The sequence below is a fragment of the Leptinotarsa decemlineata genome, unplaced genomic scaffold, assembly GCF_025532065.1.
Source record: "Leptinotarsa decemlineata unplaced genomic scaffold, Ldec_3_MD MMD2_tig00026375_RagTag_RagTag, whole genome shotgun sequence".
Classification (NCBI taxonomy): Eukaryota; Metazoa; Arthropoda; class Insecta; order Coleoptera; family Chrysomelidae; genus Leptinotarsa; species Leptinotarsa decemlineata.
In genome coordinates, this window is record NW_027412711.1 from 1,994,122 (window position 1) to 2,009,130 (window position 15,009).

The following is a 15,009-nucleotide window of genomic DNA, read 5'->3' on the forward strand; positions in this document are numbered from 1 at the left end:
ATGCGTGGGTTGAGTGGCCCCAATTTAGTATAGCATATGACATAGCTGAGTGAAAAAAACTATAGTAAGCTGTCATTAATACATTATGAGATACACTATTTACTAGATTCCTTATTAGATAGATAGTTCTTGAAAGTTTACCCGAGAGGTATGCAATATGCTTTTCCCATGTCAGTACCGGATCAATATAAACGCCTAGGAATTTAACTGGTTCAGAATTAAAATAGCTGTCAGGTAATTTTCGTAGCGTAAATATTAGCATCTGAGTCTTACTTTCATTTACGCTCAGAGCATTTGTCTCAAACCAGAGCTTTACTTGTGAAAGTGTGTTATGCATATCACGTTGAATTACTTCTAAAGATTGGCGTTGTATAAGCTCAGTTGTATCATCTGCAAATAGAATGGATTCAGCATTCAGACAGCAGTTTGGCAGGTCATTGATGTAAATTAAGAAGAGAATGGGTCCTAGTACGGAGCCTTGCGGCACCCCATGTCTTACCAACTGCCGCTCCGAGGTGCTCATATTATAATTTACATACTGTAATCTGTCTGAAAGGTAAGACTTTATTAGTGTTAGACTGTTATTCTCAAACTTATAAGCTTCGAGTTTTTTCAGTAAGATATCGTGAGACACACAATCAAAAGCTTTTGTCAGGTCTAAGAATGATGCCTGAGTGTATATGTTTTCTTCATATCCGTTTAACACTATTTGTGTAAGATTATTTATTGCCAACGAGGTGGACCTATTGTTTCTGAAGCCATACTGACATGGAGAAAACAGCATATTCTCTTCAAAATACTGTGTAATTTGGATTTTTAAAGCAGCTTCTAGTATTTTTGCAAGAACAGGAACCAAGGAAATAGGTCTATAATTATTTATATCATCAATTGAACCCTTTTTGAAGATAGGAATAACTTTTGCAATTTTAAGGCATTTAGGAAATACTTGACAATGTATACATAGATTTATTAAATTGGTGAGAGGTACAATTATAATGTTAAGAAGAGTTTTTATGATTTTCACAGTTATATCATATGGATCTTTGCTTTTGCTATTTTTTAAATTACTTACTATTGATCTTATTTGGTTAAAAGTTACTTTCTTGAACTCAAATTTGACACTAGATCTGTTTATGGCATCGATATCAATATAATCTACTGGGCTTTTATCAGCTTTAGGTAACGCATTCACTATATTATCTGCAATACTGACAAAGAAATCGTTGAAGTTGGCCGCATTGATGTTTGCAGTTTCAGATATGTTAAAAACTGGATTGTTATTTTTTATAATGTCCCACATAGCTGATTGACTGTTACTACTATTTCTTACATAACGGTCATTTGTTTTCGCTTACTATCTGAAAGTGCCTTTTTATACTGGTTCCTGAAGGCTTTTAATTCCTTATTAGTTACAAGGTTTGGATTTTTTTTGTGGACATTACTGAGAAAATCAATATTTTCTCTCATTTGTTTAAGATTCTCATCGAACCAATCCACCTGGCCCTTTTTTTTAAAACTATTTACTGATTTTGACTTAATAGGAAATGACATTTCAATGCCAGTGGTTAATATGTCGATAAAATTTTGGAATTTTGTGTCGACATCTAGACTAGTGTCATCTAGAAATGACCAACATATGGTTTCAATGTGATTGTATAACAGAGTTAGGCCATAGTTCGTGATCGGTCTGTAGTTTACTCGCTTGTTACTAATACTTTTTTTAATTGTATGCTCAAAACTTAAGCTAATTCCCAAGTGATCTGAGAGATTGGAGTTAAATATTGATGCACAAAATTTTGAATCGTTCAGATTAGTAAAAATGTTATCAAGGCAGGAGTTATTTCTGGTGTTCTCCTTTATTGTTTGTTTTAAGCCGAATGATTCAAATAGATTGCATAATTGAAGGGCTCTTTGGTCGCCCTTGTTGAAATTTACATTAAAGTCTCCCGTTATTACAATATTTTTTTTAATATCTAAGTTTCCAAGTAATAAGGTGATTTTTCCAATGAAAATGTTAAAATCTCCCAAGGGGGATCTATATACTGTAATGATTTGAGTGTTTTGAAATTCAATCCCTGACATTTCACAATGTATCTCAACAGAGCCATTTTCCAAATTTGGAATAGGTGAACATTTTAGATTTTCACTTACTAGTATACCTACCCCACCATGTTTTCTTTCACACCTGCAAAAAGATGATACTAATTGATAGCCTTCAATTATTAAAGACTCAATTTCCCCTGTTGATAGCCGGTGTTCATTTACGCATGCAATTTGATATTTTTTTTCTTTAAGAAGTACGTTCAGTTCCAGCACCTTATTACGAATAGATTGGATATTAAGATGTAATAAATTTAGACATTGCTTTGAGGTGGTTTTTATATTCATTTTATTATTATTACCTAATGTTCTTTCTTGTACACAAGCACTTTCTTCCTCCCCATTTTTTTGCGTAATATGAATAACATTGCACAAATTATCTCTCACATGCTGTTGACTAGCATTAGATATTGATAAGTTGATTTTTAAGATAACCAATCATATGCTACCTTCTTATTTCGAAGAATTTATCATTTATAGAAATTCCACTCACAATTACACTACTAGACAAAATGACAATTTTCACCTGCCACGATTTAATTTATCAAACTCCATGAAAATTTTATTATATAAAGGCCTCATTGAATATAACAAACTTCCCCAAAATATGAAGAATAATAAAAACCTGTTTCAATTCAAAAAAGATTTGACTGATTATATGAAAGGTATCACAATAGAATAGATAGTAAGTGACTCGGTATATATTATATATTCATGTGTACCTATATGTATATATGTATTATATCCTTACTATGTGTGTCTATATAACATGAAATATTATGTATATTATGTTTGTGTATTAGGATCTTTCTACCAATAAATCATTCATTCATACACCAATTCGTCATCAGCAATTTTAGGTTGCAGTTGAGTAGCTCGGGTGGAAGTTTCCAATGGTAGATTTTGAAAGTAGTTGTAGTACACTGGAGGAATGTAAGAGAACAGACTGATCATGTAATTTTTTTTAGCTGAAGTAACAGGCCTCCGAGTATTATAAAGGGATTTTTGTTGGACATTCTTCAGAGTCTCCAGATGTCTTCCTGGGCCACTAGTTTTCTTGACATTTATTTCATGGAAATCCACTAAATCATTGAAAGTATCCTTGAATCCTATTGAAAATTATTGTCCTCTTTCAAAACGAAGCCACCGAATTTTCAACCAGTTCACAGCAAAACCGTCAGTGCCTGTTTTTCTATTGAGTACGGCTTCTTCTAGTGCTTTAGTACTAAGGAAATCATTCATCTTTATTTCAATAACTACATAGCGTGGTTACTTCCTCTTAGAATTTTTTATAATATCGAACCAATCTTGCGGGACAAAAATATTGTGCCGTTTCTTGCTGGATGATTCTATTACTCCAAATTCTGAATCATTTGACAGAAATGAGTGACCAGATACCAAGAATTTTAAATCTATTGTTTCTGCAGCTATACGAGGATCCTGCACAAGTTTCAGTAAACTGAGAGACATCTTAATATTACGATTCTGCCCTGTGCAGGAATTTGAAAACAAAATAATTTTCTTGAAGGTACCAGCATGTTCTTTGAGGTGTTTGAGAATACACGAAGCTACATCCTGAGATCCACGTCCTTCTTGTGTCTCATTCCAAACATGCATGAAGCCTGTATCCAAATTGAAAGAATGTATGCCAAAATTATGAATATACAAGTTGCGTTTGTAATATGACTGATGTAAAAAGCTTCGGAAAAGGAAGTGCCTTCTGTGAGTCGAATGTGCAGACATAACATTCATCAGAAGCATTTTGCTGATCTCTTCTCAAAGTGTCTCTGGCCTGATCAGAACGAGCTAAATGCAATTTTTTTGTATTTCTAGTTCCTTCTTCTTCTTTCCATCAGTTTCACTACGAATCTTTAGGTGTAACTCATCTCACAAACAGCATGTTTCTTTGCTGGGAATTTTGAAGTGGAGATTGGATTTTGTGAAAAACACTTTCTAGTAGAATTTTTCTTTGACAGGTTGTTTATTTGATTTAGATCATCCTTGAACATAAAGGTCATACATCTTTCGAAGATTCAATTCTGGATTAAGGTATTTTTTTTGCTCATTATCTTTCCGGCTGTAATGACTTTGGCAAGAAGGGAAAGATTTGATATGCATCAGAATCATCTATTTTGTTTGGGGGAATATTTTTACCACGATTATCCATTACTGCAAAAAGTTCTTCTTTAACTAGACATCTATAAAGGCGTCCCCAACTAATTTGGAGTGTACCCAAAAAAAAATTTTTGCACACATTGATGTTGGCTTCTTTCAAACGGATAGTATATTCAAACGATGAGGATTTTTTTGTTCCAGAACCATCTCTTGGACGCTTTTTTCTTACTGTGGACATTTTCACTAAACCCCGCAGAAAAATGTTCTGTTTGCTATAATCTGCTAGTTTGTAAAATGATTCGAAAAATGTTGAAAAATCTCCAATATTGATTTTTGTCCTGCACTGCTTGCGACATCCACAGTTATAATCAGAATTGAAACATTTAGCTGGAACAAAGACTGAATACAAAAATTACATAGAATTGCGTGAATTTGACGCTGAGAATTTATAGTATCAACTTCCTGGTTTCATTTCATCAAGTCATATGATATTAAAAGTCAATAACTTACCATCATCTTCATTGGTATTCACCATAACACTCATATTCTCACACAAAAAAGCGTGAACAATGTAACTTGGACTTGGTTCACTAATGCTCTGAACTATATGCAACATAATTCTCAGGAGAAATACATCCGCTTCATCTATAGCCTAAAAAACTTAGTAAGGACTTGCTTCATTACTGCACTGAAAATAATGACCTTTGAAGAGTATCATGCAGGATCTATAAAAAAACATTGCTATTATGGACTTGGTCCACTTCAGCTTTGAACCCCTCATATGTATCACTAAATAATAAGGTATCAAACATAGGGTGCCTCAGGGCTCAGTGCTAGGTCCCCCCTATTATTCATCATTTACATAAACGACTTACCAACATTTATTGATACTGCTGATGTTTTTATGTATGCAGATGACTCTACTCTTTTGTTACAGGACAAAAACTTAAGCGCGATAGAACGTAAGTCAGAGGAAACATTATTGAAAATGGAAAACTTTTCAAATTCAAACGTTATGTCCCTAAACAAAAATAAAACAAAGAACATCACTTTCACGAAAAATAGGCAAGAGCTTGACGATGAAACAACAGTTAAGCTATTGGGTTTTCATGTTGATGCTCAACTGAATTGGAAAATACATATGAATGAAACTCAAAAAAAGCTATCCAAGGCTATATTTGTTTTGAGAAATCTCAGGGAAGTACTATCTAGTGAAGTATTGAAGACTGTTTACTATGGCATGGTACATTGCCATCTTGTATATGGGGTTCTATTGTGGGGAACAAACCCGGCTTGTCGTCAACTATTGGTGAGCCAAAAGAAGATTATAAGAACCATGGCCAATTTGGGCAACAGAGCTCACGCCAAGCCAATTTTTATTGAAATGAAAATGACATTACCTTGTATATATATAATGGAGGCAATTCTATGGATACATCAAAATAAAGATAAATATATTTCGGGAACAGATCTTCATGGACATGATACATGAAATAAAAATCAATATAGAATGTCAAAAGTGAATAAGGAAAAAACAAAAATACAAACTGAATATTTGCCAATGAAACTGTACAACCAAATACCAGTGGAATGGAAGTATTACACAACTAAAAAATTTAAATACCAACTAAAACAATCAATGCTGCTGAATCCACTATATGATATAAATGAAATCTTTTTTCATTCATGGGTCTAAATACTAATATTTTTGCATGTCAAGAGTGTGGACTACATATTTTGTGATAACTGCTCATATATGTAGGTATAAATGTGACTGATTTTATATATGTAAATATCGAATTTTTCATATACTAACATATTTTTTTATTATTAAATATTTTTTGTAGTTTGTGACATACCTAAACAAAAAACAGTTAGGATTTAAAATCTCATCCTCCAGAAGAGTCAGATGGAATAGGAACTAATAGTCGTTTAAAAGATGTCATTACTGTGTGTAGTCACTTTATTCTTATTAATAACTTTATTTCCTCAAGTCATTATCTTCTTCCTTCTGTAGGTTATATGGAGAAAATATCTCAATGAAATTTTCTCAAGAGAGTGAAGGGGGGATTGTTACGGTACGATTTTGTTTTGTCATAAATTAAACATATTATTTATACTTTTAATAATCGGATAGTTTATTCATTTCAATATGCGCATTTATGTATATTTAAAACCTTTCCAACCCGCCTATGACACCAACTAATTCTGTAAAGAGGTTTCGTTCTTTTTTTTTTCCTCACACACAAGTACATTATGATAAGGACGGAAATTTTGCGGCAACGTATTTTTCGACAGTGAATTGCTGAATGAAGTGATTGCCTGGTTGAATTATTTCGCTCGTTAAATACCTAGAAGGAATTTTCGAATTTTCAGCCAACTGTGGTTCCTTTTTGATATTGTGAAGTTTGTAGTACTTTGAAACAGTATTGGAAACCACCGCTGGAAAAGCAGGATATTTTGAAAAGGGCAAATAGTCAGTATTTTCACTCAATTTTTGTTGTTGGAGACACCCTCGATTATTAGGAGGTTAGTACAATATTTTCAAACAGCCTTGTTCAACTCAGCTATGGAACTCGTAATGAAGTTTGTCCTTATTTTTCTTACTTTTTGATTACGAGAATATTGTCATGAGAATATTTTTCTTCAAATTATCCCTGAGAAAGACGTATCTGCATCAGCTTTAATTTGGGAAATTGAAAACGATTGCCAGTTCATTCTCAAGAAGAAGTTTCCTGGACTTTATCTTTACTAATAATTACCACTGGGAATATTAACGGATTCCGATACGGATGTACGGATCCACCGATACGGATCAGTATTCATCCCCTGGCAGCTTACGAAGGCGCACCCAAAAAACAGCTAGACTAAGTTAATTGAATAAAGAAACTTACCGGTGTTTATTTATTTCCTATATTAAAATGTACAAGTTACCTCATTGAGATGAGTGGTGAAAGCTTTTACGTGGCCTCACATATTAGCGAATTTTATCAACTGTATTATGGTAGTGGTAATCTAGTAATTGAAGTGAGGAATTGGCAATTTTAACTGGCCAAAAAAAATTGGTGGCGCTTCCCCTTTTTGTTAAAAATCTTTTTTTTTTTCTTAAATTACTTGCACCCACGATTTAGTGCAAATCACTGACCTAGTTGGGCATGTTAGTGGTGTTTTGATTTTTGGCAACCCTACTGTAATTAAATTATCTCGCTCAAAAACATCGCGTAGCACCCGACCTGAAAAGTGCTATGGGAACACTCACATTGCGCGCGAGTCAGTCGTATATATTCGTACGTGTAGTTCCAACGTACGAAACCAATCCGGTCTTGTTGGGATTTTAAAACTTATTTGTAAGTTTTTATCATCGTGGATGTAGAAAAAATTTATTGAATATAGTTTACTCCAATAAACGTTTGTGGGATCAGAGTGATCCAAGTTATCACTTACTTGACTGACACTCCAACCAAAAAGGACTTTACGAATGCAATATCACCAATACACTACCTATTTGACGTGCATATGACGGAGAAAAACGTATGTAGTGTGAGCACTTAATTCGTACGACCACGTTTGTACGGTTAGGTACGACACGAATTCGTGTGCAAACTGAGCGCGCGGCCTTAGAGTAGGGGATCGCACGTTGAAATGCTAGATCCTCGTTACCACATTTTTTCCTTCGCAAGCGACACCTAATTTAAATTTTTCTGTTTATCCAGAGGTATCCAACTCTGAACAAATATTGCTTGAAACTTGTTATGGTCTTGTTGTACATTAACTGTTAGAAACATTTCCACATTACAAAATGCTTGCATGCGTCTACAGTTTATACCAAAACCAGATTATATAAGAACAACAAATTTTCAAAAGAATTACAATATATTACCTGGGAATATATAGCATTCAATAAGAAATTCTATCCAGGAACTCATAGCAGCAATGATGTACTGAGGGCTGTGATTAATAACAAATGAACTAGTCGATACCTGCTTTGGCTGAATAATGGCAATTACCATAAATTCACTAAAGTGGAAGAATGCCATCACACACATGTAAGCACCAAATATTTGCCATTGAGGTGGGGTGAAGAACTTCACGCAAATTCCTAGCGCAAAAATAGATCCCAAAAAGGCAGCCCTCAGAGCAATCTGAAAAAAAAAACACTGTAATAAGTGATAGTAATAGTCATTTCATGAAAGCACAACAGAATTGAAATTGATATTCAAACTATAACTTGGATTAGGTGGAAGATGTACATTTAAATTTATATAGGTTTTTTAATCAATCAGCTGTCACACCTATGCATGATAACCCTAAAAAGTTGAAACTCGCGCGAGCTGAGGATTGATGAAGTTTTACCTTTCAAAATTCTATCCAATTACACACCAAATACAAATCCCCTCATCTAAGCAACCCACTTGATATGCTTAGATACCAATTTCTTCTTAATTTACATCAAGTTGACACATATGAAACTAAAGACTTTTTAGCAGGCATCAGCGTTCTTATATTATCAAAGCAATGCTTCTTGATGGACAGTGGCATACTTGACTCAAATTGTGATTGATGATCACGTCGTAGTTTAGCGGACGTGAAAGGCTTTTTGGCTCACACATTGAATAAGGGACACGGATTGAAGAGAAGTTTTGTGTACCCGTTTTTCAATTTTTCTAATCACAAGGCTGATCTGATTCGAAAAGCAATTGACCAGTGTTGTAGATGGTAGCATTGATATGGAAGATACCAGTCTCTTCTATAAGAACATCAGTAGCCTCTGCATCCAAACGAATCAGTTATGGCTTTGAGGGCCTAATTCTGTCGATCGTCTGGTGTGTTCCGATTATTCTCAATGGTAATACCTTAGTATATTGTAGTAGTATAATGTGTATCAAAAAACTGAAGGCCTCAGATGTTGGGTTAACATTATTATAATTAATACTAAATATCTTCATATCTAAATATCTAAATATCATTAAAAATGTTCAGTATATTTTTTCTTTAGGAGTGGACTGTTATTATTCTTGCTTGTGAGTGAGAAAAATTTGATCTTTTAGATAATTTTTTGTTTTCTATTACGAAATTACTTTGATATCAGTTACAAACATATATATGCATAATTGAATAGAACTGGCCGATACTTGATGAAAACCCATATTAAGAAACTAATTCAAAATAAAAGGGTTTTTGTAAAACCCTTTTATAGTGAAAATCATACAATAAACTGCATTGATTAGTTTTTTTTTTATATATATGCATAATACATCGTGTTTGGAATGTATTCTTCGGAATAAATATAACAAACTTTACGGGGTAGTTGATAGCTTTTGTGATACAGAACTAACTCAGACTCAAGAATTTGGTGTGATATGAACAAGCTTCATTTATAGTTCGTTCAGTATTGTCTGAGAGTAAAAGAATTTCAAGAATGCAAACATGTCGCAACATCAAAGAAAGCAACATAGTCGTTTCAAGCAAATAGCACTGCAATTCACCCACAAAATCAATGAGATATGTCAATGATTTTGTGGGTGAATTCTATATCCCTTGAGGAACGGGCTAACGAGCCATTAAAATAGGGATATGAAACAAAAACGCGAAAACACCGCAAAGAATGCAAAAATACCGCTAAAAGATCCGCTTGATGTTTTTTCTGATATTACGTTCAAGATAATATTGATAGGCGTAGGACTGGGGGTATTAATATAAATTTTACATTGATATATTCTGTATGATGAGAAGATAATTAAAATATGGTGAAAACAAATTTTGTTCAAATATTTTATTTTGAGGACAATTTATATTTGAAATAGTTTTTTATTATTTAGAATTGTTACCTTCTACAGATCTATAAAATAATCAGAATATTTAATTTACAAATAAATACAAATGTACACAGGGCAAAAATTTACTGCATTTGATAAATCAGCTTTTTGGAAAAAAAATCAAATTTGTCATTAACTTGAATTTAAAAAATTTTGTATATCAAAAGAAATATGTATCATCTGGTGACGTTTTCTTTATCCAAACTATTTCTGTTTAAATCTGATTAAAATCTTTTTTTCCGTTAATCAGCTGCCGCCCTCATACGAACGACAACTCTCAGAACTTGAGAAACTTGTGCGAGCTAAGGACTAACGAGGTCTTACCTTTTAACGTGTGATTCCTAACACGGTTGCATAACCCAACATCTGAGGCATTCCGATCGTGAGTCAAAACATTATAATTTGTAGTTATGATTCGTCTTTTGATGTAAATAAATTTGATATTATTATTATCATTGACACTGATAATATCAAATTGATCGTCGGTATGATAATGAAGATGGATAAAGTATTCGAAACATCACCAGATAAGTATACAAATAGAATAGATTTCTGCGGTTACAAATTTGAACATCTGACTTCAAGTTGAACCGCTTTAAAAATTTTGCGTTGTTCGACGTTTCGGCTTCGACTTTGACATTTTCAGGAAGTAGAAAAGTGTGGCTGCACTGAGAGATACACTTTATATATTCTTGTTGGTTTGGAAATGAAGATTCATATTCCTCATTGGATTTTATAGTTGATTCAGAAACAATTTTATAGATTTAATGGGAATACTTACTTCGAATAAGACATTGCGATAATTTTAATCTGAAAAAAGTCTACAGGGATTCGTTGAGTGATTCTTCACTGGATGAATCAATTTCATTAGGATTGATGACAACTGGAATAATTTTTTCTGATAACGAGTCTATGCGATCATCCAGATCCCACATCTCTGCTTCGATTCTGATTGTTTTGTGGATACATTTTTCCCAAGCTTTTTGTCAACTGTTTCCAGAGCACTGTATAGGTATTTCTTTACTTTACACAGCTTGAAGGTCTTATTATTCCTTGCGATGAATCCTTTAACTTGAGCTCAAACCAACTCTATTGGATTCAATTTGATAAGGCGAAAACCGAAGAACCGACATTCCTTTAGTCTTCGCCATCTCATCGGTGACATGCCTGACGAATTTTGACTTATGACGTTTAGCCAAGTTGAGGAACTCCGCTTTTAACATGGTCGATTCAAAAGGAACAGCTTTCATTTGTAACCACTCAGTAATATCTGCTTTCTTCCAACATGACGTCGGTAGCTTCTCGACTCGTCTACTGTGGTAACTTGCGTTATCCATTGCTATTACGGATCCCTGCGGAAGTTTTACAAGTATGTTTTTAACCCATTCTTCGAATACTGTGGCATCCCGTTCTTGACGATAATCCCCATTTTTCTTCGATTATTCTCTCTCATTTCTGACCAGATTATAAATATAAATAACTGTTATTGAATATCCAACCTTCTGTTCATATTGATCACATTGTATCTAAGTTACTGAAACTATTGGAATTTGTTCAACAACCTACTGACACATTTTCTATAAATTCTTTTAGGATAATGTACAATCAGTCTTGGAATGTAATTGTGTGATATCTGATAGAAATATCTAGGATTGAGAAAACACAAAACGAATTTCTGGGATCATGTTCATTTAAGCTTCAATATTTTGCTACTCTTAAATTTATCTACTTTGGAGAACCGCCGAACTAGAGTTGACTTAAGACTTCTTTATAAAGTCATAAATAGTTATATGAACTGACCCTGTGTAATACAACGCAAGAAACACCAGTATGTTGAAGTTGTTTCAAGTTCCTTACTATGGTACTGGTTATGCCTTAATTAAATGAATCAGTTATTAGAATGCTTAGGCTAGTAAATAGCCACAGTGTTGTTATTGATATATTTGATTCATCCACATAATCTTTCAAAAATCAGGTCAAACTTATTGACCTACTATGAAAAAACTACGTATTATTATTATTATATATTAACAATTAATCGATATTTGTGTATTTTTGGTATTCATAGTATTCTTCATTTACCTTTTTTTTTCTCTCACACTGTATATGTGTTTATTGTGAAATGGCATACTGGGAAAAGAAATAATACAAAGATGATGAAAATTATTGTTTTCATCATCTTTGTATTATTTCTGCACTACTGTGAAAGAATTGAGCATGCTGTTTTGAAAAATATAATATTGAGATGTTTTTTTTCTATCGAAAGATACTTTCATCTTTCAAAATCTATTACAGCCGGGCTGAATATTTTGAAGAGATTTTGAGTATCAGCTCCTAATTCTTGGTTTTTTGACTCCTGAACATATTTTTTCATTTTTATTTTGTTTTCACTAGTTATTTTCACATTAAAATTGATGATTGAAATTTTATGTCTTGTCTTAGAAGATTTTCTTATTGGCAAAGTCAGCAAAAGTAAAATTTAGAAGACAGAAATGTAAAATATAGAAACAACTCAACTAGCATACAATTATGGTGAAATAACACTTCAAATCACAAAAAATATGAAAAAATATAAAAAAAAATTAACATAAGACTTCTGTCATTAAAAAATGGAATGTAACGGTCAATTATAGTTTTGCTAGGCACAATACGAACTATGAGTAGACTAGATATGTACTCGTGATGCACTCTTTGGAAAAATCAGCAGTTACCCATCATATTTTGCAACAAAACCATTCCATAGACTTTAGTTCATTAAGATTAGTTAGACAAGTTAACAACAACAGGCATCTAGATGCCTCTAAGAGTGTAGAAATAAGTACACATAAGAATATTATGAATATTGATGGTGGACGAATACCTAATAGTATTCTATCTAGCTTGTTGAAATAATATTTTACCATCAGATTTACCTGACTGTTAGATGAGGCAATACTGTAACATTAATTTAAGTGTCTTTAGCCATTAGTTACGAAAACGTATACCGCCAGATGGCAGTGCGATTTCGCCCGATGAAATAAATACAAACTCCTCCCTAATTCTAACTTGACCAGGCCGGGGCATTCCAGGGCCGAACTTTATTCGCCGACGTGTTCGTTCTTCCAAATTACATTTTAGATAAAAACATGTTCGTTTTCGTGTTGATCTCAAAGTTTGCACGAAAATTGCAGATTATTTGAAAATTATTAATCTTTTATCAAAATTGATAAATTCAAGATGCGGACGAGATTTGTGATTAGGGCCCGATTTGACTTGCTATAAGGAAGTTTTCGGGGTCAGAGATTATGAATCTTTTGTCAAACTTAACGAATTCAAGATGACGGTTCCAAGATATCGAACGAGATATGTGACTATGGTCCGAATCGATTTGAAATTAGTATGTGGATTTTTTTGGGCTCGTAGAGTATAAATGTATTGTCAAAATTAATGAATTCAAGGTGACGGACAAGTTGTGTTATCCGATTCATATTTGGTACAATGAGGTTTTCGTGGTCGCACATTATGAATCTTTAGTTAAAATTAATGAATTCAAGATGGCGGCTTCAAGATGTCTGACGAGTATTGTGATTATGGACCGATTCGATTTAAAATTGGTATTTTGTAGTCTCTAGGCGTGATTTTTTTCTAGTGAATTTAGGAAATTCAAGAGGGCGGACTAGTTTTGTGATATCTGGTCGGGCTCCATGGAAGACTGGCTTTAAGGTTCGAAGATAGTTATTTTTCTGTTGGAATTCAGAAATTCGAGATGGCAAACGAGTTTTGTTATTAATTGTCAAATTATACAGGGTGTTCCTTAAACACATGCTAATATTTAAGGAGGTAATTCTTAGACCCATTTTAAGAAAAAAACTTCCTATGGACGTATGTCCTAAACGCCTTAACTTTTGAGATACAGGGTGGCAAAGTTTTCAAAAATAATCAGTTTTTTAATAATAACTGAGATAATTTTGTAGACATCTTTGGCATATTTGGTACATATGTTCCATGCCTCAAGGCACATTTTCTGATGTACACAAATTTGTATTTTTTCAAACAGTGGCATCCCTACGGGTTTCGCATTGAATATTTTTGGGGAAAAAGTACTTCGCCAATGCTTTCTTTTCAAAATAAAATCATTTTTAAAATCCTCATTTATTTTTGAGAAAATTTGATTTCCTGGTATTTCTTTGTTCGACGCATGATTTTCACTCAAAAAAATAAAAATCGACAGAAAGCAAATTAAGAAATTAGATCAATTCTAAAATGAATGAGAATCTGAAAATTGCTTCATAACGCATTACCAATTCCCTAATAATATTTGAAAACATAATCTGCAAAAAAATAAATTTTTCACAAAAACGAGTTTTATTTTATTTTGTGACAGTAAGTCTAAACGAATAGCACAAATTTGTTAATTAATAATAATACCAAAACTGATTATAAAAATTTTTGGAAGTGGCCATCTGCACTTAGTATGCATGCTTCCGCCCTTCTACGCATGGAATTACGCACCCGTTCAAATATTCCCGGCGTATTTCGTATAGTTTCACACGAGGCAACTATTCGCTCTCTTAAATCTTCTAAAGTATTAACGGGAGTTTTATACACAAGAGTTTTAAGGTGACCCCATGAAAAAAATCTAAACTGTTGAGATCGGGGGATCTTGCTGGCCATTGCTGAGGTCCTCCGCGACCTATCCAACGATTAGGATAAACTGTGTTTAAAAGGTTTCGGACAATTACACTGAAATGAGCAGGGGCGCCATCGTGCATGTACCATATTCGATTCCTCAACGAAAGTGACACATCTTCCAATAACCCAGGTAAGTCTTCTTCGAGAAAGTGTAAATAAAAACGACCATCAAGGCGTCCTGGTAGAAAAAATGGGCCTACTAGATGATCACCTATAATTCCTGCCCATACATTAACCGAAAATTGTTGTTGGAAATGGGTTTCGGTTATTGCATGGGGATTTTCTTCAGCCCACACATGATTGTTAT

The 15,009-nt window shown here is 33.4% G+C and overlaps 1 protein-coding gene across 2 annotated transcripts in view; it reads right to left on the bottom strand.

The window, feature by feature from the left end:
• Positions 1 to 15,009, bottom strand: part of ste14 (isoprenylcysteine carboxylmethyltransferase ste14) — a 91,932-nt gene that overhangs the window by 67,205 nt on the left and 9,718 nt on the right. For both annotated transcript variants that reach the window (XM_074185534.1, XM_074185535.1), the window contains exon 2: positions 8,096 to 8,357. In XM_074185534.1, the coding sequence (XP_074041635.1) occupies positions 8,096 to 8,357 (262 nt within the window). The remainder of the gene's footprint in view (positions 1 to 8,095; positions 8,358 to 15,009) is intronic.